At 40.6% G+C, this 25,655-nt stretch overlaps 1 protein-coding gene across 2 annotated transcripts in view; it reads left to right on the plus strand.

The window, feature by feature from the left end:
* FMNL2 (formin like 2) overlaps window positions 1-25,655 on the plus strand; it is a 305,055-nt gene that overhangs the window by 189,295 nt on the left and 90,105 nt on the right. For both annotated transcript variants that reach the window (XM_082840757.1, XM_082840758.1), the window contains exons 3-4: window positions 12,060-12,140; window positions 17,039-17,115. In XM_082840757.1, coding sequence (XP_082696883.1) covers window positions 12,060-12,140; window positions 17,039-17,115 — 158 coding nt within the window. The remainder of the gene's footprint in view (window positions 1-12,059; window positions 12,141-17,038; window positions 17,116-25,655) is intronic.

The following is a 25,655-nucleotide window of genomic DNA, read 5'->3' on the forward strand; positions in this document are numbered from 1 at the left end:
ACAGGGAAGAAACTCAACACTAAGTGTGTCCCCCACAAGCCATTCATTTCCCAGAGACTCACTATAATTTCTTTTCTTAAACCTCAGAATATGACGATATAAGATCAACTTAAATGAAATTCTGTTTGATTTTGGAGCTGCTTATCCAAATAGAATTTATGGAGCAGAAATGCTTATGACATACTTGTTGTAAGTCCAGCCAATGCCAAATTAACCTCAGTTAAGTAATTTCTCCTGTAATTATACACATGGATAGAGAGGATGCAAAGGATCAGAAATGTTGTGCTAGGTGAGTGGAATGTCCAGTTCCAAACCTTTATGCAAAAAAGCTTTCAGTGACAAAGTTTATTAGATTCAGGTGGGGAAAGGGGGGTGTGGAGGGAGGCCCCAGAGAAACAGTTCAGCTGGTCAGAAAGGAACCAAGACTGAGTCTGCCTGTGTCTCATAGAGAAGGCCATGTTGTAGCATAGCTGAAGAGTTCCATGTCCTGTGACTTGCCCAACAAATCTAGCACTTCCCTGTCACAGCCGTTCATTTAAGCTCCTTTAAAGAATGGCTTGGGGGCTTCCCTGGTGGCACAGTGGTTGAGAATCTGCCTGCCGATGCAGGGGGCACGGGTTCGTGACCTGGTCTGGGAAGATCCCACATGCCGCGAAGCGGCTCGGCCTGTGAACCATGGCCACTGAACCTGCGCTCCGCAACAGGAGAGGCCACAACAGTGAGAGGCCCACGTACCGCAAAAAAAAAAAAAAAAAAAAAAAAGGCCTGGTTTTCTTTTTTTCTGTTCTTTTTTAAAATTTTTAGTTGAGTATAGTTGATTTACAATGTTTTGTTAGTTTCTGCTGTACAGCAAAGTGAATCAGTTATACATATATCCACTCTTTTTTAGATTCTTTTCCCATATAGGTCATTACATGAATGGCCTGGTTTTCTAATTTGAGTTGCAGTAGATTTGAACCTTGGTCATTAAATGGAATCCAATCAATGCTTTGTTTTTTTCCTTATCTGCAGGGCTGGCCTGTGTATAGGCAGAGTGACTTTCCTAGTGGCCAGTGGGGAGAGGGGAGGCTGATGTAAGCCTTAGTGGATTGAGTTAATGAGAAATATATAATTATGGAAGGCACTAGGCAGTTTCAGAGCTGTGGGAGGTACAACACAAGCTTATCAGCAAATGTCCTTTCACTATGATAGTAGTTTGGCTGACATATCTAGCACAGAATCCACTGGGTGTATGCCTTGTACAGAGTGTTTACAGCCTCTCTGAGTACTTTTAAACTTTAAAAACTTACGCGTAATTTATGTGAGAAGTGACTTGTATATGACATTTAAAAGAAGTTTAATTCTTTGAACATTATTAAGGACTGGGTGCTGAGTATTCATCTACATACTGAGACTCAAGGAAAAGTAGAACATGCTTTTTGTCTTTTAAAAACTTACTCTAGGCTGGAACTCCTGGCTTGGGGTCTCTCCCCTCCGCCGTCACCGAGCTGCCCCAGAGCCCAAGGGGAGGGTGGCCTCACTGACGCTCCCGGCTCTGGAGGGGGCCCCCACTGGCCGAAGACGTGACTGTCCTTGGGACTGGGAGACAGTTCCCTAAAACCTGGACCTCGAAGGCCACCTTTATTCACACAAAGAAAGGATTTTTCCATGTGGAGGGCGACCCGTCAGAGTTTTGCTTTTACCATTTGCTTTGGGGTTCTATCTGTTTTCTTTTTTTTTTTTTCCTTTATTTTCTTCCTTTTCTTCTGAGCAATGTGGCTAGCAGGGTCTTGGTCCTCCGGCCAGTGTCAAGCCTGAGTCTCCGAGGTGGGAGAGCTGAGTCCAGGACATTGGACTACCAGAGACCTCCCAGCCCCACATAATATCAATTGACAAGAGCTCTCCCAGAGATCTCCTTCTCAACACTAAGACCCAGCTCCACCCAATGGCCAGCAGGCTCCAGTGCTGGACGCCCCATGCCAAACAACTAGCAAGACAGGAACACAAGCCCACCCATTAGCAGAGAGTCTGCCTAAAGTCATACTAAGTTCACAGACACCCCAAAACACACGACTGGATGTGGCCCTGCCCACCAGAAGGACAAGATCCAGCCCCACCCACCACAACACAGGCACCAATCCCCTCCACCAAGAAGACTACACAAGCCACTGAAGCAACCTCACCCACTGGGGGAAGACACCAAAAACAATGGGAACTATGAACCTGCAGCCTGTGAAAAGGAGACCCCAAACACAGTAAGTTAAACAAAATGAGAAGACAGAGAAATATACAGCAGATGAAGAAGCAAGGTAAAAACCCACCAGACCAAACAAATGAAGAGGAAATAAGCAGTCTACCTGAAAAAGAATTCAGAGTAATGATAGTAAAGATAATCCATATCTTGGACATAGAATGGAAAAAATACAAGAAACGTTTAACAAGGACCTAGACGAACTAAAGAGCAAACAAACAATGATGAACAACACAATAAATGAAATTAAAAATTCTCTAGGAGGAATCAATAGCAGAAAAACTGAAGCAGAAGAACGGATATATGACCTGGAAGATAAAATAGTAGAAATAACTACCACAGAGCAGAATAAAGAAAGAAGAGTGAAAAGAATTGAGGACAGTCTCAGAGATCTCTGGGACAACATTAAATGCACCAACATTTGAATAATAGGGATCCCAGAAAGAGAAAAGAAAAAGAAAGGGTCTGAGAAAACATTTGAAGAGAGTATAGTTGAAAAATTCCCTAACATGGGAAAGGAGATAGTCAATCAAATCCAGGAAGCGCAGAGTCCCATACAGGATAAATCCAAGGAGAAACATGCCAAGACAGATATTAATCAAACTGTCAAAAATTAAATACAAAAAAAAAATTAAAAGCAGCAAGGGGAAAGCAACAAATAACATACAAGGGAATCCCCATAAGGTTAACAGCTGATCTTGCAGCAGAAACTCTGCAAGCGAGAAGGGAGTGGCAGGACATATTTAAAGTGATGAAAGGGAAAAAACTATGACCAAGATTACTCTACCCAAGAAGAATCTCATCCAGATTTGATGGAGAAATTAAAACCTTTACAGACAAGCAAAAGTTAAGAGAATTTAGCACCACCAAACCAGCTTTACAACAAATGCTAAAGGAATTTCTCTAGTCAAGAAACACAAGAGAAGAAAAAGACCTACAAAAACAAACCCAAAACAATTAAGAAAATAGTAATAGGAACATACATATCGATAATTACCTTAAATGTAAATGGATTAAATGCTCCAACCAAAAGACATAGACTGGCTGAATAGGTACAAAAACAACACCCACCTATATGTGGTCTACAAGAGACCTACTTCAGACCTAGGGACACATACAGACTGAAAGTGAGGGGCGGGAAAAAGATATTCCATGCAAATGGAAATCAGAAGAAAGCTGGAGTAGCAATTCTCATATCAGACAAAGTAGACTTTAAAGTAAAGACTATTACAACAGACAAAGAAGGACACTACATAATGATCAAGGGATCAATCCAAGAAGACGATATAACAATTGTAAATATTTATGCACCCAACATAGGAGCACCTCAATACATAAGGCAAATGCTAACAGCCATAAAAGGGGAAATCGAGAGTAACACAATAATAGTAGGGACTTTAACAACCCACTTTCACCAATGGACAGATCATCCAAAATGAAAATAAATAAGGAAACACAAGCTTTAAATGACACATTAAACAAGACAGACTTAATTGATATTTATAGGACATTCCATCCCAGAACAACAGAATGCATTTTCTTAAGTGCTCATGGAACATTGTCCAGGATAGATCATATCTTGGGTCACAAATCAAGGCTTGGTAAATTTAAGAAAACTGAAATTGTATCAAGTATCTTTTCCGACCACAATGCTATGAGGCTAGATATCAATTACAGGAAAAAAATCTGTAAAAAATACAAACACATGGAGGCTAAACAATATGCTACGAAATAATCAAGAGATCACTGAAGAAATCAAAGAGGAAATAAAAAAATACCTAGAAACAAATGACAATGAAAACACGACGACCGAAAACCTATGGGATGCAGCAAAAGCAGTTCTAACAGGGAAGTTTATAGCAATACAATTCTATCTCAAGAAACAAGAAAAATCTCAAAAAACTTAACCTTGCACCTAAAGCAATTAGAGAAAGAAGAACAAAAAAACCCCTAAGTTAGCAGAAGGAAAGAAATCATAAAGATCAGATCAGAAATAAATGAAAAAGAAATGAAGGAAACGATAGCAAAGATCAATAAAACTAAAAGCTGGTTCTTTGAGAAGGTAAACAAAACTGATAAACCTTCAGCAAATTCATCAAGAAAAAAAGGGAGAAGACTCACATCAACAGAATTAGAAATGAAAAAGAAGTAACAACTGACCCTGAAGAAATACAAAGGATCATGAGAGATTACTACAAGCAACTCTATGCCAATAAAATGGACAACCTGGAAGAAATGGACAAATTCTTAGAAAAGCACAACCTTCCGAGACTGAACCAGGAAGAAATAGAAAATATAAACAGACCAATCACAAGCACTGAAATTGAAACGATGATTAAAAATCTTCCAACAAACAAAAGCCCAGGACCAGATGGCTTCACAGGCGAATTCTATCAAACATTTAGAGAAGAGCTAACACCTATCCCTCTCAAACTCTTCCAAAATATAGCACAGGGAAGAACACTCCCAAACTCATTCTATGAGGCCACCATCACCCTGATACCATAACCAGACAAAGATGTCCCCCAAAAAGAAAACTACAGGCCAGTATCACTGATGAACATCGATGCAAAAATCCTCAACAAAATAGTAGCAAACAGGATCCAACAACATATTAAAAGTCTCATACACCATGATCAAGTCAGGTTTATCCAAGGAATGCAAGGATTCTTCAATATATGCAAATCAATCAATGTGATATACCATATTAACACACTGAAGGATAAAAACCATATGATCATCTCAATAGATGCAGAAAAAGCTTTTGACAAAATTCAACACCCATTTATGATAAAAACTCGCCAGAAAGTAGGCCTAGAGGGAACCTGCCTCAACATAATAAAGTTCATATATGACAAACCCACAGCCAACATTGTTCTCAATGGTGAAAAACTGAAACCATTTCCTCTAAGATCAGGAGCAAGACAATGTTGCCCCCTCTCACCACTGTTCAACATAGTTTTGGAGGTTGGAGCCACAGCAGTCAGAGAAGAAAAAGAAATAAAAGGAATCCATATTGGAAAAGAAGAAGTAAAACTGTCACTGTTTGCAGATGACATGGTACTATATACATAGAGAATCCTAAAGATGCTACCAGAAAACTACTAGAGCTAATCAATGAATTTGGTAAAGTAGCAGGATACAAAATTAACACACAGAAATCTCTTGCATTTCTATACACTAATGACAAAATCTGAAAGAGAAATTAGGAAATACTCCTGTTTACCACTGCAATCAAAAGAATAAAATACCTAGGAATAAACCTACCTAAGGAGACAAAAGACCTGTATGCAGAAAACTATAAGACACTAATGAAAGAAATTAAAGACGATACAAACAGATGGAGAGATATACCATGTTCTTGGATTGGAAGAATCAACATTGTGAAAATGACTATACTACCCAAAGCAATCTACAGATTCAGTGCAATCCCTATCAAACTACCAATGGCATTTTTCACAGAACTAGAACAAAAAATTTCACAATTTGTATGGAAACACAAAAGACCCCGAATAGTGAAAACAATATTGAGAAAGGAAAATGGAGCTGGAGGAATCAGGCTCCCTGACTTCATACTATACTACAAAGCTACAGTAATCAAGACAGTATGGTACTGGCACAGAAACAGAAATATAGGTCAATGGAACAGGATAGAAAGCCCAGACATAAACCCATGCACATCTGGTCACCTTAATCTTTGGTAAAGGAGGCAAGAGTATACAGTGGAGAAAAGACAGCCTCTTCAATAAGGGGTGCTGGGAAAATGGGACAGCTACATATAAAAGAATGAAATTAAAACAGTTCCTAACACCATACACAAAAATAAACTCAAAATGGATTAAAGACCTAAATATAAGGCCAGACACTATAAAACTCTTAGAGGCAAACATTGGCAGAACCCTCTATGCCATGTACCACAGCAAGATCTGTTTTGACCCACCTTCTAGAGAAATGGTAATAAAAACAAAAATAAACAAACGGGACCTAATGAAACTTCAAAGCTTTTGCACAGCAAAGGAAACTTTAAACAAGACGAAAAGACAACCCTCAGAATAGGAGAAAATATTTGCAAATGAAGCAACTGACATAGGAGTAATCTCCAAAATTTACAAGCAGCTCATGCAGCTCAATATCAAAAAAACAAACAACCCAATTCAAAAATGGGCAGAAGTCCTAAATAGACATTTCTCCAGAGAAGACATGCAGTTTGCCAACAAACACATGAAAGGATGCTCAACATCACTAATCATTAGGGAAATGCAAATCAAAACCACAATGAGGCATCACCTCACACCGGTCACAATGGCCATCATCAAAAAATCTACAAGCAATAAATGCTGGAGAGGGTGTGGAGAAAAGGGAACCCTCTTGCACTGTTGGTGGGAATGTAAATTGATACAGCCACTGTGGAAAACATTATGGAGGTTCCTTAAAAAACTAAAAAGAGAACTACCATATGACCCAGCAATCCCACTACTGGGCATATACCCTGAGAAAACCATAATTCAAAAAGAGTCATGTACCACAGTGTTCATTGCAGCTCTATTTATAATAGCCAGGACATGGAAGCAACTTAAGTATCCATTGAGAGATGAATGGATAAAAAAGATGTGGCACACATATACAGTGGACTATTACTCAGACATAAAAAGAAAGGAAATTGACTTATCTGTAGTGAGGTGGATAGACCTAGAGCCTGTCACACAGAGTGAAGTAAGTGAGAAAGAGAAAAACAAATACCGTATGCTAACACATATATATGGAATCTAAGAAAAAAATGGTACTGATGAATGTAGGGGCAGGACAGGAATAAAGATGCAGACATAGAGAATGGACTTGAGGACACGGGGAGGGGGAAGGGTAAGCTGGGACGAAGTGAGAGAGTAGCATTGACATATATACACTACTAAATGTAAAATAGCTAGCTAGTGGGAAGCAGCCGCATAGCACAGGGAGATCAGCTCAGTGTTTTGTGACCACCTAGAGTGTGGGATAGGGAGGGTGGGAGGGAGGTGCAAGAGGGAGGAGATACGGGGGTATATGTATATGTATAGCTGATTCACTTTGTTATACAGCAGAAACTAACACACCATTTAAAGCAATTATACTCCAATAAAGATGTTTAAAAAAATAAAAACTCTATCTAAAGCAAGATGAGTACACTTATTATAGTGTAATGAGAAGAACAAGGATTAGAGAGTCAGAGAACTTGAGCTTTAATCCTTGATCGGGGTGGGGGGGTGTTGGTGTGTAATGTGTGTGTGTGTGTGAGATTTAAGGCAAGTCATTTACACTCTGAGCCTCAGTTTCCTCATCTATAAAATGGAGTTTAACATCTACTTGGCAGATAGGGAAGCTTGAGTAAGTTAAGAGGCCTAAAGAATATGCTAAACTGTAAAGTGTTAGTGAAAGATAAGTTAATAATCTTTGAGAGACAAGAAGTGCTGCCCCAGATGAAAGGGTAATTGTGCTCCTGGGCTTGTATAAATTAAGTCGCTTTTAGCAATGAGAAGAAGTTTTCTGTTCGTTACCAGACAAATTGAATTCCTAACACTCTAATTTATTAAACTGTTTGCAAATGACACAGATGCTTCATGAAGATTTTAAGGTCTGTTCTCCCCTCTCTTTCCTCCCACTCTTCTTTCCGTGCAGTTTGTCAGCATAGTGTTCTGAATGTTAAGAAATGGCTTTGGGCTTGGTTCTTTGAATGTTTTTGGAGAACAATTGAAACCCTCAGAGCCATTTTTATTTCTCATCCAGAAACATTTCATGAAGAAAGTTTGGTCACACAAAGATATAAATGGCAAGAGGTCAGAGTGGTGGTGATGTTGTATGATTAGATATTTTGAAAGAAATTTGTATTTTTAAAGCTCTTTCAGATGGCTTATGCATCCCTGTTGACAAATCAGCATGATTTATCCCTAAGAACAATATTTCTATATAACCTAACTCAAGTTAGGGGCTTAATCTAATTAAGCTACGCTTACAAGTGATGTTGGACAAGGAGGTAACTAGTTATTGAAAATAGCACGTGGGGTATGAAGCGGTCCCAGAAGTGAGGATGATGGAAATCTGCCAGCCAGGGCAATTTTGGGTTTCAGTGAAAAATCTAAAATTCTAATACTTAGAGGAAAAAATTATTAATTTAAATAAGTAAAATGCCAATAATCCATCCAGAGTTCTTCAAAATAAATGTGTTTTGGCAAGGTGCTGGAATTCTCCAGTGTATTCCCCCAAATGTTTCTGTTGTCCGAATGGCCATGTTGAAGACAGACAGACTGAAAAGGTTTGGTGTGCCGGGTGCTGGATTCATAACTCAAACAGTAGCTCCTTTTGAGATGAGACAAGCAGCCCCCAAGTTTTAGGAAAATCGTTGGGGCTTTGTATTTTTCCTCCATAAGAGTTTCACTTGAATCCCTGGAGGTAGGTGCAGTTTTTGGAGAGGTAGCTACGATGTATGATGTGTTTTAAAGCATCAGTTTTCTTCATTTTCTGTTTCTTGGAAATATGTTAGTAAGTTACTCAAACACATGAAGAAAAAATGCCTAAAACACAACAGCAAATGCTAAGCACATTTGAAAAAGTGTGAGTTTATTAAATTTAGACCTTGTTCATAATTTCAAGGGATTAATTATAAGGAAATTAATCAAGTCAGCAGGACCAGCAAATGTGTCTATTTGAGAAAGCCCCTCTGGGTGACCACAATCTTAAGTAAGAAACGGAGAAAGCTATATTTATGACTGTCAAAAATGGGATTTTAGGGCTTACCTGGTGGCGCAGTGGTTGAGAGTCTGCTTGCCGATGCAGGGGACACGGGTTCGTGCCGCGGTCCGGAAAGATCCCACATGCCGCGGAGCGGCTGGGCTGGTGAGCCATGGCTGCTGAGCCTGCACGTCCGGAGCCCGTGCTCCATAACGGGAGAGGCCACAACAGTGAGAGGCCCGTGTACCGCAAAAAAAAAAAAAAAAAAAAAAGGCGGGGGGGAGATTTTACTAATTGAGTGAATGTCAATATGTTATATATGCTAGTCAGCCAGATTTTGTTTTATTTATTTATGTATCTATTTTTTGCTGCACCATGTGCCCTGCGGGATCTTAGTTTCCTGACCAGGGATCGAACCCAGTCCCTCAGCAGTGGAAGCATGGAGTCCTAACCAGTGGACTACCAGGGAATTCCTTAAATTTTGTTATTTTTAAAGGAATAAATACGGCTCTTGTGAAGACATTGCCTGCAAGAACAAACGTTAGAAATCTCTCAGTAACTGTCCACAGATTTCAAATTTTAGGTCCTCAAGCAAATGCTGCATTAGCCACAGTTAAAATTCATTGAGTTTTATATGTTAGGAACTTTATATTTAGAGGTAGGTAGTATTTGCTATAGTAGAATGGAGCACAGGGTGAGTTGTCTCTGTCATGGGATTTTTAAAAATCGGGGTAATTGGGGCTTCCCTGGTGGCGCAGCGGTTGAAAGTCCGCCTGCCAATGCAGGGTACATGGGTTCATGCCCCGGTCCTGGAAGATCCCACATGCCGCGGAGCGGCTGGGCCCGTGAGCCATGGCCGCTGGACATGTGCGTCCGGAGCCTGTGCTCCGCAACGGGAGAGGCCACAACAGTGAGAGGCCCGCATATGGCAAAAAAAATAAATAAATAAAATTTAAAAATGTGTGTGTGTATATATATATATATATATATATATTTAAAAGTTGGGGTAATTGGATTGTATTATTAAAAAGCATTTTATTTATATGCCAGTATATCTCTGGCATCAGCTGTTTTCATACACAAGGTTGGAAATAGTAACTGGTTTCTAGATAGCTTGTCAGTTCAGTTTTTTGGGAACTTTTTGTGATTATTTTAGCCCTCAGCTGGGCTATTGCTAAAACCCTGTGGCCATTGGATCCTATCTGATCCCTTAGTAAAGTGATAGTGTTTGTTTAAAAAAATTAGGACTTGGTACACAGATACAGTGATGGCGCCAGAGATGTCGAATATGCGTGAATCATTAATTAGAAATTGCTTGTGGGATAGAAAATTGGGGGGAATAATTAGAAATAATAAGCTGACCTTTTTTTAAAACAGCTCCGTTGAGAGGTAGTTTGTATACTATGAAATTTACCATGATCATTTTTAAATAAAGGGGAAGTATTGATAGGTGTCTCACTCTAAGCCAATTTCTTTTATTTTAGAGTAGTATTAAACAATAATAAAATATATATTTTCACTAACAAGATGATCTTTTGATAATAGTAAGATGATCTTAAGCATTTCTAAATCTGTAAGTGAGCAAGGCTTGAGTGGACTGGGAAGAATGTTGTGGTTCCTTGTATTGGAGAAATACAAATTTATATGGGATAAACAAACACTTAACATACTGGCCAATTGTCAGTGTTGTGAAATACTAAAAAATTCCATTTTGGCATAAGCAATAATCAGGTTAAAAAGAATTACTAGGAAAACATCTTTTGAGTTGTATGCAGAAAAGTACCTGATAAGAATTGTCTTGATTTCATGACAAATCTTTTTTTCCTTTTGGAGCTGCTTTATGTAAACTTTTTTGGTGTATTAAATATAGTGTATATACAGGAAAGGTTGTGAAACTTAAGAATAGCATAATAAGTAAGGTAAAAGCAACATCTGTGTAAGTACTTCTAGGGTCAGAAAAGAACACTGCCAGCCAGGATCAATCTGTATTTCCCTTCCCCCTCCTTGGTCCTTGACTATCATTTTAATGCAAATCTCCCCCACCTCTTGTCTGTGTGTGTGTGTGTGTGTGTGTGAATAAACCACCTATATATGTGTCCCTAACAGTTAGTATTTAATTTTGCATCTTTTGTGAAAGAAATCATTTGTTCTTTTTTGTCTCAACAATCCATCCACATAGAACCATGCAATACAGTGTGTTCTTTTTCATCAGAATGTCATATATCATTATATGACTATAGTATAGTACTTACCATTCTATAGTGTGGGCCTTTGGATTTTGCCCAGCTTACTCATGCTTATTCTGCTTTGGACATTATGGTGTGTAAAACCTGATACACGTGGGCATGAGTTTCTCAAAGTGTGGTCCCTCCATCCACATTGTCAGCATGAAACTTGTTAGAAATGCAGATTCATGGGCCCCACTCCAGATCCACAGTCAAATATCACCTTGGCATATATGTGTTTTTATATATATATATATAAATATGCTTATTTCAATGATTGTGCCTTTGTTCACAATACTTTGAAGTCTTCTGATTTGGAAACTGCCTTAGGAACACTTTAATGGTCACACACATGCACACAAATACACACTCACCGCAGTCTCTGAGCAATAGACTCATTTTTGAAACAAATTAGTTTTATCTAGTTTGAGACAAATTTTTGGTGTTTTCAAAGATAAAATAAATATTCAAAAGAAAAAGATTTGCCAACACTGAAGATATTCAAAGAATATGCAATAGATGGAAGACCTGCTAAAAGAGGTCCCTGAACACAGGTTGGGCAGAACATTATTCTGAGAAAGAGAGCTGCAGAGCCCCACCGAGAAAGCAGGTCAGACTCTAGAGTTGGGCAAACATGGGTTTGAATCTACTTGTACCCCTGACTTGCTGCATCATCTTAGGGAAGAACTGATCTGCTCTGAGTTTCAGTTTCCTCGTAGGCAAAGAGGGAGGGGATAAGAACATCTACTGTAAAGATTCAAACCCAGTGACCTTTGCAGGGCTATGGTCATGCGGCAGATGCGTTTTGGCTTTGGGTCAGCAGTATAAATCTGTGTGAGTATCGCTGACCGTCATACCTTCAGAGCTTTCATGCTTTTACTTTACTTTCATGCTTCCTGCAGGAACGATTCCAGGTGAAGAACCCTCCCCATACTTATATTCAAAAGCTCAAAGGCTATCTGGATCCAGCTGTAACCCGGAAGGTAAGATGGATTTGTTTCCACTTTGTGTTGTTGCTTCCTCATTAGCAGGCAGAATCCTCCTGCCCTGGAGGAGACCTTCCTTCCTCTCCATTATAGCCTCTGCCAGAGCCTCTGGGAAAACAACCTTGGAGTTGTTGGAGCTGGACAACATGAAAAGACAAAGAAAAAAGCCATCCTGGCTTGAGAATGTGTTTAAAAGTACTTTCCTGAGTTGGGAGTCATGTACCTCTGATGGTTATTGAGTTGCTGCCATTTGCAGTTACACAGGGCGGTAGGTTCAGTCCAGAGGTGTTCAGGCCCCCAGAAAAACAGGCCTAGCAAAGGGAATACTTGTCTTTCATGCCTTGGTGCATTTCCAGAGACCTTGAAAAATCACTGGGGCTTTGTCATCCCAGCTGTGCACTCACATCCTGTGTTGATGCTTTTAGCGGCTTCCCCCGCCCCAGCCGTGCCCCTGGCCCCAAGAAGGTAAGGAGAGAATAGCTGATTCCATTCTCAGCGGACTCTCTCCTTTTACAAACAAGCCCTGCTTTGTGCAGCCACACAATTGGTTTAAACTGATGCCTTGTGGTAAAGCATGTAGCCTGGCACAGCCCTGGGGCCTGGATCAGTCCTGGGATGTCTCAGGGCAGAGCCGCCCTTGCTCAAGATGGATAAAGGGCTAGTCACCAGACAGCACTTGTTTTTCGGTTGACCTTCCACAGCTCCTGCTTTCAAGGCTGCCCTGAAAATATCTTGAGCTGAATTCCCTCTGTTGTTTCAGTGTGTGACTCATGAGAGCAGAAAGGCACAGTTTTCCTAGTTAGCTCCTATTTCCAGGGCTCTTGGCTCTGAGATATATTTTTTAAGCTCCTTTTTCTGCATCTTCTGCTTACATTCTAAACACTGTGCCCACGCCCCGCCGCAAGAAATCAAGTAAAGGAGAGCAACTATTATTTCCTTTTGGACGTTTCCTGGCCCTTTGTCCTGTAGTTACTATGCAGACAGGCGGAAATAAAGTCTAGGAGTGATGATGCAAATGGGTTGTGGACCTTTGCTGTCGCCTAGGCGCCATAGGTAACATATCCTCCTCTTCTAAGAATGTACCTATCAAAGTATCCTAATACCCTCCTCATAACTACGGCACACACATTTCTTCTTTTAAAAGAGCTTCTGTCAGGCCTGCTAAGTGAGACAGCTGCTTAATTCTTAGTTTCTTTCTTGTCCCCCTCCCCAAGGATACAGCACCTTTCAATTTCATCACATTAGAGAGGGTTAAAGGAAGGCATACCCATATACATAAAACACAACCCAGAAAAAAAAAAAAAAGACTATTTTCTTTTGCACAGGGGCAGCAAGATTCTGTATGAGAAATATTTTCAGAAATCCCCCAACTCGTAAACCTCCTGGCTGGACAGCCCAGGCCCAGGATTAGGCACACTCGTCCTGAGCTGAGTCTGGCAGAAATGCCGTATTCGTACACAAGACTGAGAGTATACTCAGTGTCCCAGCCCCTGACAGTTATCTCAACATTTGTCAAATTCTTTACAAAAGGAAAATACGTAAACTCCTAGAGAGTGCTTCTTAGACTCCAGCCTCAAGCCCCATGGGGACGAAGATGGTTGGAGAGAAGAGGTGGATTCTTCCTGGCCAAGTCCCAGTTCTTCCTCGGAACAATTATTCCTGGGAATGTAAGATGAACAACAACAAATCAGCTGCTCAGAAAGTGTTTTGCTTCCTCGCAAATAACTTCATAAAGAGGCCCAAGACAGAGGATGTCTGTCTGGGCTGACCTTCGTTCCTGAAATCTCTGCCCTAGCCGAGTGTATTCACCTGAATGGCCGTGTTTGGCCTGAGCCTCATATTTCAAGATCAGTCATTCAGCTTTCAGAAGAAAATAAAATGGATGTTGGATCAACCATCCCTGCTTTAGCAAGAGTTCTGTCAGGAGCTGGCAGTAGGAAATGATCTGTTCCACTCACCATAACTGTCATGCTTAAAGCCTGGAAAAAAGGAGATTTTGCTTGGAGTAAGGCATGGCTTGTGGTTAAAATGAGTTTACGATTCTCAGCTGAATTAGAGTCAGGGAGAAAGAGATTTCCAATCAGGCTTTCCATTTTAGCCAGACAGTCTGAGCTGAGCAGTTTACCCTTAACTGCATCTGGAGTCCTCAAGCACTTCATTCATTAATCTTTTGTTCACATTGAATTGAAGATACTTAATTTGCTGTCTTCTAAAAAATTTCTGAAGCATCTTCTATTTCGATTTTCTTCTAAGTAGTTTTAAGTGAAACCCTGTAGGGCAGGGAAGGAAGAGCCTAAATTAGATATCTCTCCAAACCAGTCTCCTTATTTAATACCAGGAGGCTCTCAGTCTGTGCTTTGGGGGGATGTGCTCATGTCTGGCATAGGGAGAGGCGACAGGCCATGAAGAAAGGAGTCTGGTCCTCTGTGGGCCCTGCAGTTGTGAAAGAAACCCTATTATACAGGTCTCCAGGGCTCAGCTGTCTCCGTGGGCTCCTCCCTGGGCCTGCCGTGTACAGAGAGGGCTGGGGGAAGGGTGAACGCTGCTAATAAGTGGTACCCAGCTCTTGTTCGCTGGTTCCCACAGTCGCACGATTTCCCTTTGAAGTGTTTTAAAGCATTCTGGGTGCGTTGTACAAGTGCAGAGTGTTGGCAGCCCTTGTTTATGTGTTAGGGAAGTGGATGCCAAGATTTCTCTGCGGTCCAAAGTCCACCAGCTGAAATTCAAACGGTTGCCAAGAGAATAGAATACAGGGCGAAGTCAGTTTAGTTCTACCTCAGTTTTCCTGCGGTTGCAAAAGTGTAGTGCCTCGTAGCAAATGCCTAATAACTGTTATCTGCTATTGTTGTCGCCTCTCTTATCTCAGTGTTTTGAGTTATTTTGTTTTGATACATGCCTCTTAGTCCTTCTGCAGATCCTCTTTCACACTGTTAGGTCCTCCGTGCTACACTGGGTGCCCTTGTAGCTCACAGTGTATGTGAGGGATGACCTTGCCCTGAGGAAGCATAAGGCTCAGTTAGGGAACCAGCACAGGCGGCAGGGAACGAATCAGAACTATGCATAATGCATAGCTAGGAATGCTGAGTCATTTCCTAAAGGCCACATGTGTCCAAGACTTGTGACTCTGACATGGGACTGGCCTCTCTGGAGCATCCAGCACACCTAGAAATGGTTTCCTCAGCTGTGCGGCCATAGACCCTACCTCATTGGCAGTCCTCATTGCCGGAAGGCTCTCTAGGAAGCACTGGGCTTGGATGTCGCTCCAACCTATGGATGACTCTTTGTTGTTTCTCAAGCCTTTCTTGACAAAAGAGGGGGTGGCTCTCTTTTTTCATGGCATCAGGGATGCTTTTATTTCACATGTTGTGGATGCTACACACCTGAGAAGGTCTTTGGGTGCTTCAGGAGTGGCAGCCGGGGAAACTGAGACTTTTTGCTCTGGTGAGAAGCAGGTGGTGGAGAAGTAAAGGGTCTTCAGAAGGGAAGAGGGTAGCAGGAACCCGTCAGTGTTGAGCAGGGGTCCAGTCTTCCCTGGGGCACCCGGGCCTGCCTGTGGCCGGGCTCTCCTTTCCCCACATCCTGGAATCCTCCTTTCTAACCTTCCTCCTGTCCTTCCTGTCCTTGGATGCCTTTGTCTTTGGAGCTGGATGACCCTGTTCCTTCTGCAGTCATGGGAGCAGAGGAGAAGGGTCCCTAATATCCTGAGCCAGGATTCTCAAAGGCTTTTCCTGAAAACAGTGTAACCTGAAGGTGGTTTGGGTCTCTAGCACAGAGAGCATAGAACGCCTCTCAGAAGGCATTGCACATCAAATGGCCTTCTTCCAGACTGGCCTAAGACTTTAGTGACTGTAAAGAAATATTTTTGTAGGAAATTGTGTTCCAAAGAACTCACGTGCAGTGCAACCCAGTGATCCCTTGGAGATTATTTGGAGTCGAGAGGATAGAGAATTGAGTACATTTACTATCAGAGGAGGATTCATTGGGGCAAGGGAGACCTGAGGGAGTTCTGGAAGGACACGTGGCATTTTGATAGGCAGGGGAATGAGGAAGGACATTCCTCAAGTAGAAGGGAGGTGTCTAGAGGAGGGACCTTCCACGTGAGGTCATGCAGAAAAGAACAAGCATCGTAGGTATGAGACTGCCACCTTAGGCCTGCTTGCAAGTTTGGCTCTTGGTGGGCAACTGGGGACCTGGATTTCGGGAGAGTTCCCAGAATTCCCTGTTAATAATGACTCACTGTGCCCAAACTGTTGATGCCAACTACATGGTTTATGCGGAATGCCGGTTTTCCTTTTGGGAGGCTGCACTTTTGGTATGTGCTAGGCAGAGAGTGCTCAAGTGATGAGCCAGTAAAAACCCCAGCCACTAAGTGTCTAATGAGCTTCCCTGGTTGACAGCATTTCACGAATATTGTCATTTATGACTCCTATGGGTGAATCCTCTTGGAAGCTTGTATCTGGTCTCCTCTGGACTTCACCCCACGCACCTTTTCCCTTAGCTGATTACACCTTGCATCTTTTTGATGTAATAAATCCTAGCGGCAAGAACAACTGTATGCTGAGTCCTGTGAGCCCTAGCGAATCACTGAAACGGGTGATTTTAGGGACCCCAGCATAGGTATGTCAGTGAGTATTGTTGTATTGTGGGGTAGGGAAAAAAATAAGCTACTCACTCAGAGACACTTAGTATATGAAATAAGTCATTTTCCCCAGTCCTTTCACATAAGCTGACTGTTACGATGAGAAAAATTTGTGTGCTTTGCAAAAAGAAATGTGTGAGAAGCCCACTTTAGAAGCAGAGATATTTTCATATTCTGTTAAACTTATTACAAGTAAGCTGCAGTTATAGCACTTGCTAAAATATGTTTTGTGAGAGTATGTGTTCTTGAATTATAGAAATTCAGACGGCGTGTTCAAGAGTCCACACAAGTGCTAAGAGAACTGGAAATTTCTTTAAGAACCAACCATATTGGGTAAGTGTGCCCACTGAACATTTTAGCTCTAAAGCTTTTGGACACTTTACAAAGTGACTGAATCATATCCAAAGAATTAAGCTTCCTTACTGTTCGTTATACGTTGAGACTGAGGTTTAGATGGGTGGAACCTTTGTTTTTGTTCTTGAATTGCTCACTGTGCAAGAATCAGAAGCAGGACAGACAGTCCTTGATTTGGGATGTTCATACTAATTGTAAAGTTCTCTGCTTGCATGCAGTGATGGCGTGTGTATAGTGATTCCCTGGGAAGTCAGGAACCCCCAAGTCAAGTAGACTGAGATCCTGGAAGATCTTGAAGCCTTCCCTGGAGGTCTTTGACCTGGTTACTTGAAGCTGCTTCATTCTTTTCTCAATTCCCTGGCCAGAAGGGGACAGAAGCTGGAGTGGTGTCACTTGACATACCCCCTTGCATTTAGATACTTCATTCTGAGTCTCTTCTTCCTACATCCCCAAATTTCAGGACCATGAAATTTAAATCCACACTGGAAAGTAAAGTTTGGGGAATCTCTGCACTGAGCATTTCGAAGAGTTTTTCATACAGCAGCATGGTTGCTTTGCCTCAAACCAAGTACAACTTCATTACACACTCCCTCCCTCCTGAGATAATCAGAATTGTACAGTTCCTTCAAATAAGATGGTTTCTCTCTAAGGCAGAATGATGTCAGTATTTTATTATATAGCTTCAATTCTTCCTAAAGTACCTGTTTAACATCTGGCAATCATTTAACCCCTCTGGATTTTGATTCTTTGAGATTTGCAAGGGAAAGACTGTAGACTTCAGATCTTTTAGGATTTTCCCCTGTGATAGGTCTATTGGAAATGAAGTTTTACATATATATTACATTTTTGTTTTTCAGCGTCTTTGTAAAATAATTACCTAAGTAGCAGTTTACTTCTACTTCTGAGTATGTTTGGTATAAGCCATTCAAATGGTTATTTTCTGCAGTTATTTCAGAATAAGCTTTTTTAAGTCATAGAAATGCAAGGTTAATTTATAGCTCCATAGCCTGGGTGAGAATATTCATTTCCTTAAGGATAATTTCACATGTTTGGCACCTTGAGAATGAAATATTTGGAAGATGAACTGATTCTAACCTAAGGTTGATAATCACCCTTGTCCCAGAAAATGGGCTATAGAACAGTGGATCAGAGTGTCATGAAAATAGAAGTGGAAGAGAAATTTAGGATTGCCTAGACCCTCGTTTTACAAATTAAAAGAATTAAGGACCAGAGAAGGTGAGAGACTTCCACAAAGTCTACAGCTGTAGAGCCAGCCAGACGTTTTGTTCAAAATGCGATGTTCTTTTTCTTATCTAGCCTAATCTGGCAGCTCTTTCCTTGAAAGGAAATAAGATAATCGGGACTCTGGGATCAAAACAACGAGGCTTGCCTATTGGGGGTGAAAGTGTTGGTGATTTAATATAGCTGGGCATCCAAAGCTTAGGAAATTCAAATACTTTCCAATATTTGTGGATCAGGAGCTAGATTCCGTTTGGTAGCGTCCAACCCCATACTGTTGGCACTTCTTCTTGACTGAAAATGGTGGCATGAGCTGCAGCCAGGATTCCTACAAACTGTCAGAAAGCATTTCTTTAAGCATTGCTGAAATAATGTGAAATTGACCATCAAATACCAAGGCAAGACGATCATTTCCAATATAAAGTTGGCTGAGTAGAAGAGGTCTGGTTGGGTGGAAGCCAGTGCAAATCTGCAAGCAGTTGGAGTGGTTTGTTGTTTAGGATACTCTAGGCATGTTGAAAGATTCTTGCATTTCTTTCATCTTCACCAGCTGAAGTTTCCCCTTGTCTACTATCTATGTGAGACACTTGGAAAGCGTTGGCTTTAGCAGCACAAAAGTTCATGGAAGTGCATTGTCTGATTGTCTGAAACCAATTATTGGCATAACCTTATACGGAGTAAAATCACACACCAGGATTTTGACCTGATTTGCTTGTCCTGAAAACCCAAACCTGAACTGGACTTTTCTTGATGGAAACTAACTGGCTTGACCGTATTTGATTGGGAAAACTTCTGAAGGATTGGATTACTAAATAATGTGAAAGTAATCAATTAGTACAGTGAGGAATTCTGGGAATGCAAGGTGCTGCATAGGGAATCCTTAGATTTTTATTGCACTCTTTGGGGTACTATATTAGAAAGGTAATTGGGTGCCCATTTTCCTTAGGGAAAGAGAGATCTTGGCTCATATTTTTGCCATGCCCCCTTATCAGTTATTTGACTTAAGTTACATAAACTCTCTGTATTTATCATGTGACCTAAGTTAACTTCTCATCTATAAAATGAGGATAATAATACTTATCTAATAAGAATGTTGTAAGGATTAAATGAGATAACATATGAAAGACCTAATATAGGGTTTAATACATAGTAATTACTCTCAATATATGATAGCTGTTATTTGTTGTTATGCTTGTTGAAAATAATATTAAATGTAATAATTATCGGACAGTGTTGTGTAATATATTCCTAAGGAAATCCATGCAGAGAATGTTACCTTCTCTGTCTAAAAGGACCCTGTTACCCTAGGAGTTTATGATTTTCAGAAATTAAAAGGAAGAATTACATTTAAAATCTACTTCTCTTAAAAAAAATTATTTTTGGCATATGCTTGCATTCCAAGGTTAAAATCTGGGGCTTTGCTGAAGTAACATTCCAAGCTACAGCTTTGTCAAGCAAAAGGGTCAGCCTAAAACTATAAATGGAAAAGTCTCGTGAGAAAGATAATTAATTTTGGGGGGGAGCCAAATTGAAATAAGGATTGGACTAGAAATAATCTCATTCACTTACTCTTAGGAACTATAACAGTCGAGGAGAATTGGATTATGACTAATCGAAGCCCTTGCAATGACTTGAAATACCCTTGAAGGGAGCTGAGCACTGTTAGAGCACATTGACTTGGCTGTGCTCTACTGGGAGACGGGCGTTGGGATGTCTTGGATATGGGGTGGTAAGATTCCAGAGGTGCTGGCGGTTGGGATAGATTGGCGGATGTTAGTCCATGAAACTGAGGTGTAGGCTCACTCTCCTTGCAGGTAGGTCATTTGAGTAAAACTGCCTATTATGATGGAAAATTACTTTTCATCCTGAGTGCAAGGTCATAGACGTCCTGAAAGGTGCTTGCTCCACTGTATCTCGGTGGGGGAGATGAGAAGAATGGGCGTGAGGTGACAGGCAGGAGGTGCAAGTTGGCAAGGAGAGGAGGAGATCTGTAGAAGGAGGAAGATGCTGGGGAATGTGCAGTGAGTGTCTTCTCTGGGGTTTAACACGTATATGTGTGCCTCAAGCTACCCTACGATTAATTCATCCTTAGATGGTGCTTTTTGGAAGTCCTCAAGATCATAATCATTTAGTCATTTCTTAAGCACTGTATTTGTTACTAAGCACTGTATTTGGTAAGTTAAATGTATTATTTCGTACAGAAATCTTTTTATTATTGCCCTTTTCCTCTGAACCTCCGTTTTACAGATGAGGAAACTGAGAGTCCGCAATTAAATATCTTGCTCAAGTCCACACAATTGAGAAGCACTGAGGTTTGGACCTGGAGATGTCCAAATCTAAAGCCTGTTATCTAAACCAGCAGTTCTTAAATTTTTTGATTTCAGGACTCCTTTACTGTCTTAAATTATTTTGAGCCCCAGTAAGTTTTTATGTGGGTTTTAGCTATTAATGTTACCATATTGGAAATTTAAACTAATAAATTTTGGATATGCTTATTTAATAAAATTTAATATTTATTTAACAATAAATATTTAATGTAAATATATAAATATAAAATAATAAACATAATATAGCACAAATAATATATTTCATGAAAAATAACTATTTTCCAAAGCAAAAACAATTTAGTGACAAGGAGTGGCATTGATTTACAAATCTTTTTACTGTCTCACTAATAGAAGGCAGCTGGATTCTCATATCTTTGTCTGCATTCAATTTGTTATGATGTGTTTTGGTTGATGTATAGGAAGAAAACCTGGCCTTACACAGATACACACTTGGAAAAATGAAGAGTTTTTAAGTAAACATTTCAGATAATTGTGGCTATTTTTTGGTATCACACCAAAATTTAAAGGTGTAATTTCTTAAAGTTAGTTGCAATGTATTGATAGAATCTGAAACCGAATCAGTGAGCTTTTGTGTTCTGTTATGTCGATACTAAAATCCATTGTGCTGTCTTTCACTTTGAATGGGTATTTCTACCCGTGAATACTTTTTAACATCATGAAAAAATCATTTGAAATATATTGTTTCACTGAGTTATCCTGATCTTTCAAACATCAACACATTTTATTCTACAATATAAAATCATATTTGTTAATAGTCACCAGTGTCATCAGAATTTACTTTAGGTATTGGGAAGCTGTCAGACTCATGGTGGTAAATATAAGTGTTCCAGAATTCTAATTTTTTTGTTTGTAAGCTCAGATTTTATCATTGACAAAAAATATTGTCAGTTCCTTTCCTGAAAATGACAGGCTCACTTCATTCACTTTTGAGAATATCTGCCAAATACCCAAGAGAGAATAACCACAATGTGTCTGTCATTGGACATGCCATGTAGAAAATGGCTGGGTCAGTTTGCAGCTCCAGCAATTGCACCAGTGTTTTTCCTCAAGACGGCCATGGTGCTTGGGCAGGCAGCAGAAGTGCTATATGTGGGATTTCCATTTTGTCACACAGAGAATTAAAAAGACATATATTCAAGGAGCAAGCTTTAATAAAGTCAGTAATTTTTAGCACTTCACTAAGGACAGGTTTAAGTGAAGCTGACTTTTTTTCCCTTTCTGAGTGCTTGGGGTGAAGAATACAGTAAAAAGGTGTATTGTTTGGTGGTAGCAGTTTCATTCACATTTCTTTTGTACCATCAGTGCAAGTGTCAGCACAGTGACAAAAGCGACTACTTAATATTTGTATGAAAATAGGTTTAACTTCACAGACCCCTGAGAGGGTTTCAGGGACCCCTGGTGGTCCATGGGCTATATTTTGAGAACCAGTTTGAGATGCTGTCTCACAAAATAGATTTGGTAGCTGATGATGAATCTGGGTGATGTTTACCTTCTATCTCTCGCTTCTTGTGATTTTTTTTTCATGATTTGTCAGCAACTGCAGTTCCTACCGGATGCCTGTAGTATCTCTCTAAAGGAAACTGGCAGAGGGAATTCACCATCTGTCCATTCATCTTGTGTGTCTCGGGTCTGTTTCGTTGTTTGATCTTAGAAATTTAAAGCCAGTAATGTCCTTTGAGACTTTATTTTCTAGATGAGAACAATGAGGTTCTGAGATTTGGGAGGCAGAGAGAAAACAATAGCAATTTGGACACAAAGCTTTGACCTGTCTACAGTAAAACAGTAACTCTTGGCACTTGCATTTAGAGCCCTTCCTTGAATAAGTTTTTTTTTTCCTGAGCTATTTCTCATTATCACTGTGCCTTCCAGCTCCTAAGCAGTTGATTTGGAATTTGCGTAAATTCAAATTTACAACATATGGTAATTACATCGAATCTGTGAGGTACTCAGTAAGTGATGCATGCTGTCAGAGTCAGAAATAATTCTACTTTCCAAAACTTGTAATCACCCAATTTGAAACTGTTTGCATATTGGCACTATATTAAAGCGTGTGTAGCATGCGCAGAGGTGAAAATGGAAATTTACTGTGGGAACCCTCCATTTATGATATGTCATGATCATGTACATAAATGTGTAGAATGGGGCATCCATTTTTTTATGCCTTTAGATTAAAGATACTGCTTGGAAAGTTGCCCTTTTTTCATCTCTACCTATTTGATTTCCACAGAAGTTCACTCTCGCCTCTGTTTTCTCCTATACAGAATATCCTAAGTGAAGAAGGGATAGGGATTGAGAGGACAAGAAGAAAAGAGAAGGCTGTTCGTTTCTTGTAATCCGTAGCCTTTTTGCTGAGATGACTTTACTAACCTGATACCACTTGACAAAGGGGGTAAGGTAGTCAGCTGTGATGGATCTCTATCTTATTCTTTCCTAAACCACCTGCAGGGGTTTGGGCCAGAACAGAGACCCAGGGAAGATCTCACAGCTTAGAAAAAGAGGTTAAAAATGAAATTAAACCTCTCAAAGGCAGGACGTGTTACACTGTCGCCGACTTTTTAGGAACGGAGCAGCTGGCTCCTGACTTTCACTTTGAAATTAATTAATGAATGAATTAATTTAAAAGTAAGGTTTTATTTATTTTATTTTTGGCTGTGTTGGGTCTTTGTTGCGGTGCGTGGGCTTCTCAGTGCAATGGCTTCTCTTGTTGCGGAGCACGGGCTCTAGAGCGCAGGCTCAGTAGTTGTGGCGCACGGGCTTAGTTGCTCCGCGGCATGTGGCATATTCCCGGACCAGGGCTTGAACCCGTGTTCCCTGCATTGGCAGGCGGATTCTTAACCACTGCTCCACCAGGGAAGCCCTGAAATTTATTTTTAAAGCGCTTTCACTCAAAGTCAGCAAGTCAGGGCAGGGGCACTGATAAGGGTGCTAAATTGAAGTAAAAGCCAATTAATAGGTTTTATCACTGCATGAAAATATATGCATATTAGTACTTTGAGTCAAGAGAAATGTAGCTCTGACTGTATTTGGCTATTTCCTACCATTTCTTCCTTCCTTCCTTCCTCTTTTTTTTTTTGTTTTAATATCCATGAGTCATTTGCCTTCTCTCCAGTTTGTGGCTAAACTAAGTGAGATGAAGGTGCTAGCAGGTCCTTAGGATGTCGTGGACCATCTCTACATTTTAGAGGCAGTGTCTGGAAAATCAACCAGAAGGAACTATAATGGCTGTTTTTCTCAACTCCTAAATTAGAGTGTTCTTATGGGTCACTGAGACAGAATATGTGAAACCAAGATTGCTCCGAAAAATCTGGACCCTGTGGTTTTGTGCAGCCACCAAGGAGGGCTAGTTTAAATTATGCAGTCAGAACCCATAGGTCTGACCAATGGAGAGGCCTCAGAGAGGCTAGGAGGCTTGAATTTCAAGAGCACAGCTAGTCATCTGATTTGATGGTGAGTTCTAGCTTTCTTCAGTCTCCTACCAGTTTTAAAAGGGAATTTTTTTTTTTTTTTTTTTTTTTTTACCATTTCTAAGCTTTTAATTATCAGCACTTAAAAATGTCCAATGTCTTCTGAGACCTAGCCATATTGGGAGTAATTTAAAATAAATCAAATGAAAATAAGGATCTAGAAGTAGATGCTGTGAGAGCGTGTATGTGGTGGGGGTGAAATGAAACTTCAGCCTCTCCTAATAGCCATCCCCTTAGTTCTGGTCAGCTCTCATAACAAAGCCACTTCGTGAGACCCAAAAGGTAGTGTTTTCTTTGCCAGTGTTTCCACTTTAGGTCTCTCTCTTTTTTTTTGGGGGGGGGGGGCACAAGGTTTGTGGGTTCTTAGTTCCCCGACCAGGGATTGAACCTGGGCCCTTGGCCGTGAGAACACAGCGTCCTAACCACTGGATGGCCAGGGAATTCCCTAGGTCTCTTTTAGATTAAATGTTATATACTTACACATGGCTATGTTAAGTGCATACGTTTTGTCACAGCCTGCCTGAGGCACTTGGGGGAAGTACGAGGCAAGCTATCTACTTTTTCCACCTTACTGTCTTCTGGAACTGCCTGAAGACCTGAGGTTACATTATGCAGATGACAGGACTAGAAGAAAGGATGAGCTGGAGGATAAAACAAACAACCACCACAAAATCCCCCTAAAAACAAAATTTTAAAAATAGGCATTCTGAATCCACCAGGTTTTTTTCCTTCCTTTAAGACAGAAACCTCAAGGGACTGTTCATCCTTAAAGACACATGGTAGAATTGTCCCACCGTTGTTCTAATAGCTGTCAAAACTGGTTTCCGTAGGAGCCATCGTGTGCATAGCTGGTGGACCTTGTTGGCTTGGTATTCCCGGAGGAAGGCAACCACTTTGCATTGCTGTTGGCAGATGTACCCCAAGATCACTTCTGTGATAGAATAGCACAGCTTTTTACTTATTACTTCTTGGAGTTTCCAACCCAGTGAAGGCTTGATGGGGTATCACATGTTCTTTGAAGGTGGATGTCCTGGAGGAAGTCTGTGACATGCGGTAACAGGTGTTTATCCTCAGTACCTGATCACTCTGCTCCATCTTCTAGGCGTTGTTATGAACAAATAAAAATGTGTAAACATTCTCAGTGAACTGCATTCAGATCCACCATTCAAATGCAAAGTGGTATCATTTTAAAATGAATTTTAAGAAGCATGGTATTTGTCACGCCTTGGCTTTGATGATGGTGTGTGGTGCCTGCGACTTTTTAAAAGGTTTTAACATTCATGGAAAAAATTAAGTAAGTCATTATCCCTATTGAATTTCCAGAAGCCCATAAACACTGGTCTCTCATTGGCTAGTTGAGTGTTTTCTACAGCTCGGTGTGCCAAGAAGGAGTTGAATGTGGATTTGGAATCCGGCCTGGATTTCAGTGGTTATGTTGTCATGTCCCTAGTCTGCCTGATTCCCCGTG

The sequence above is a fragment of the Leucopleurus acutus genome, assembly GCF_964270905.1.
Source record: "Leucopleurus acutus genome assembly, chromosome: 6".
NCBI lineage: Eukaryota > Metazoa > Chordata > Mammalia > Artiodactyla > Delphinidae > Leucopleurus > Leucopleurus acutus.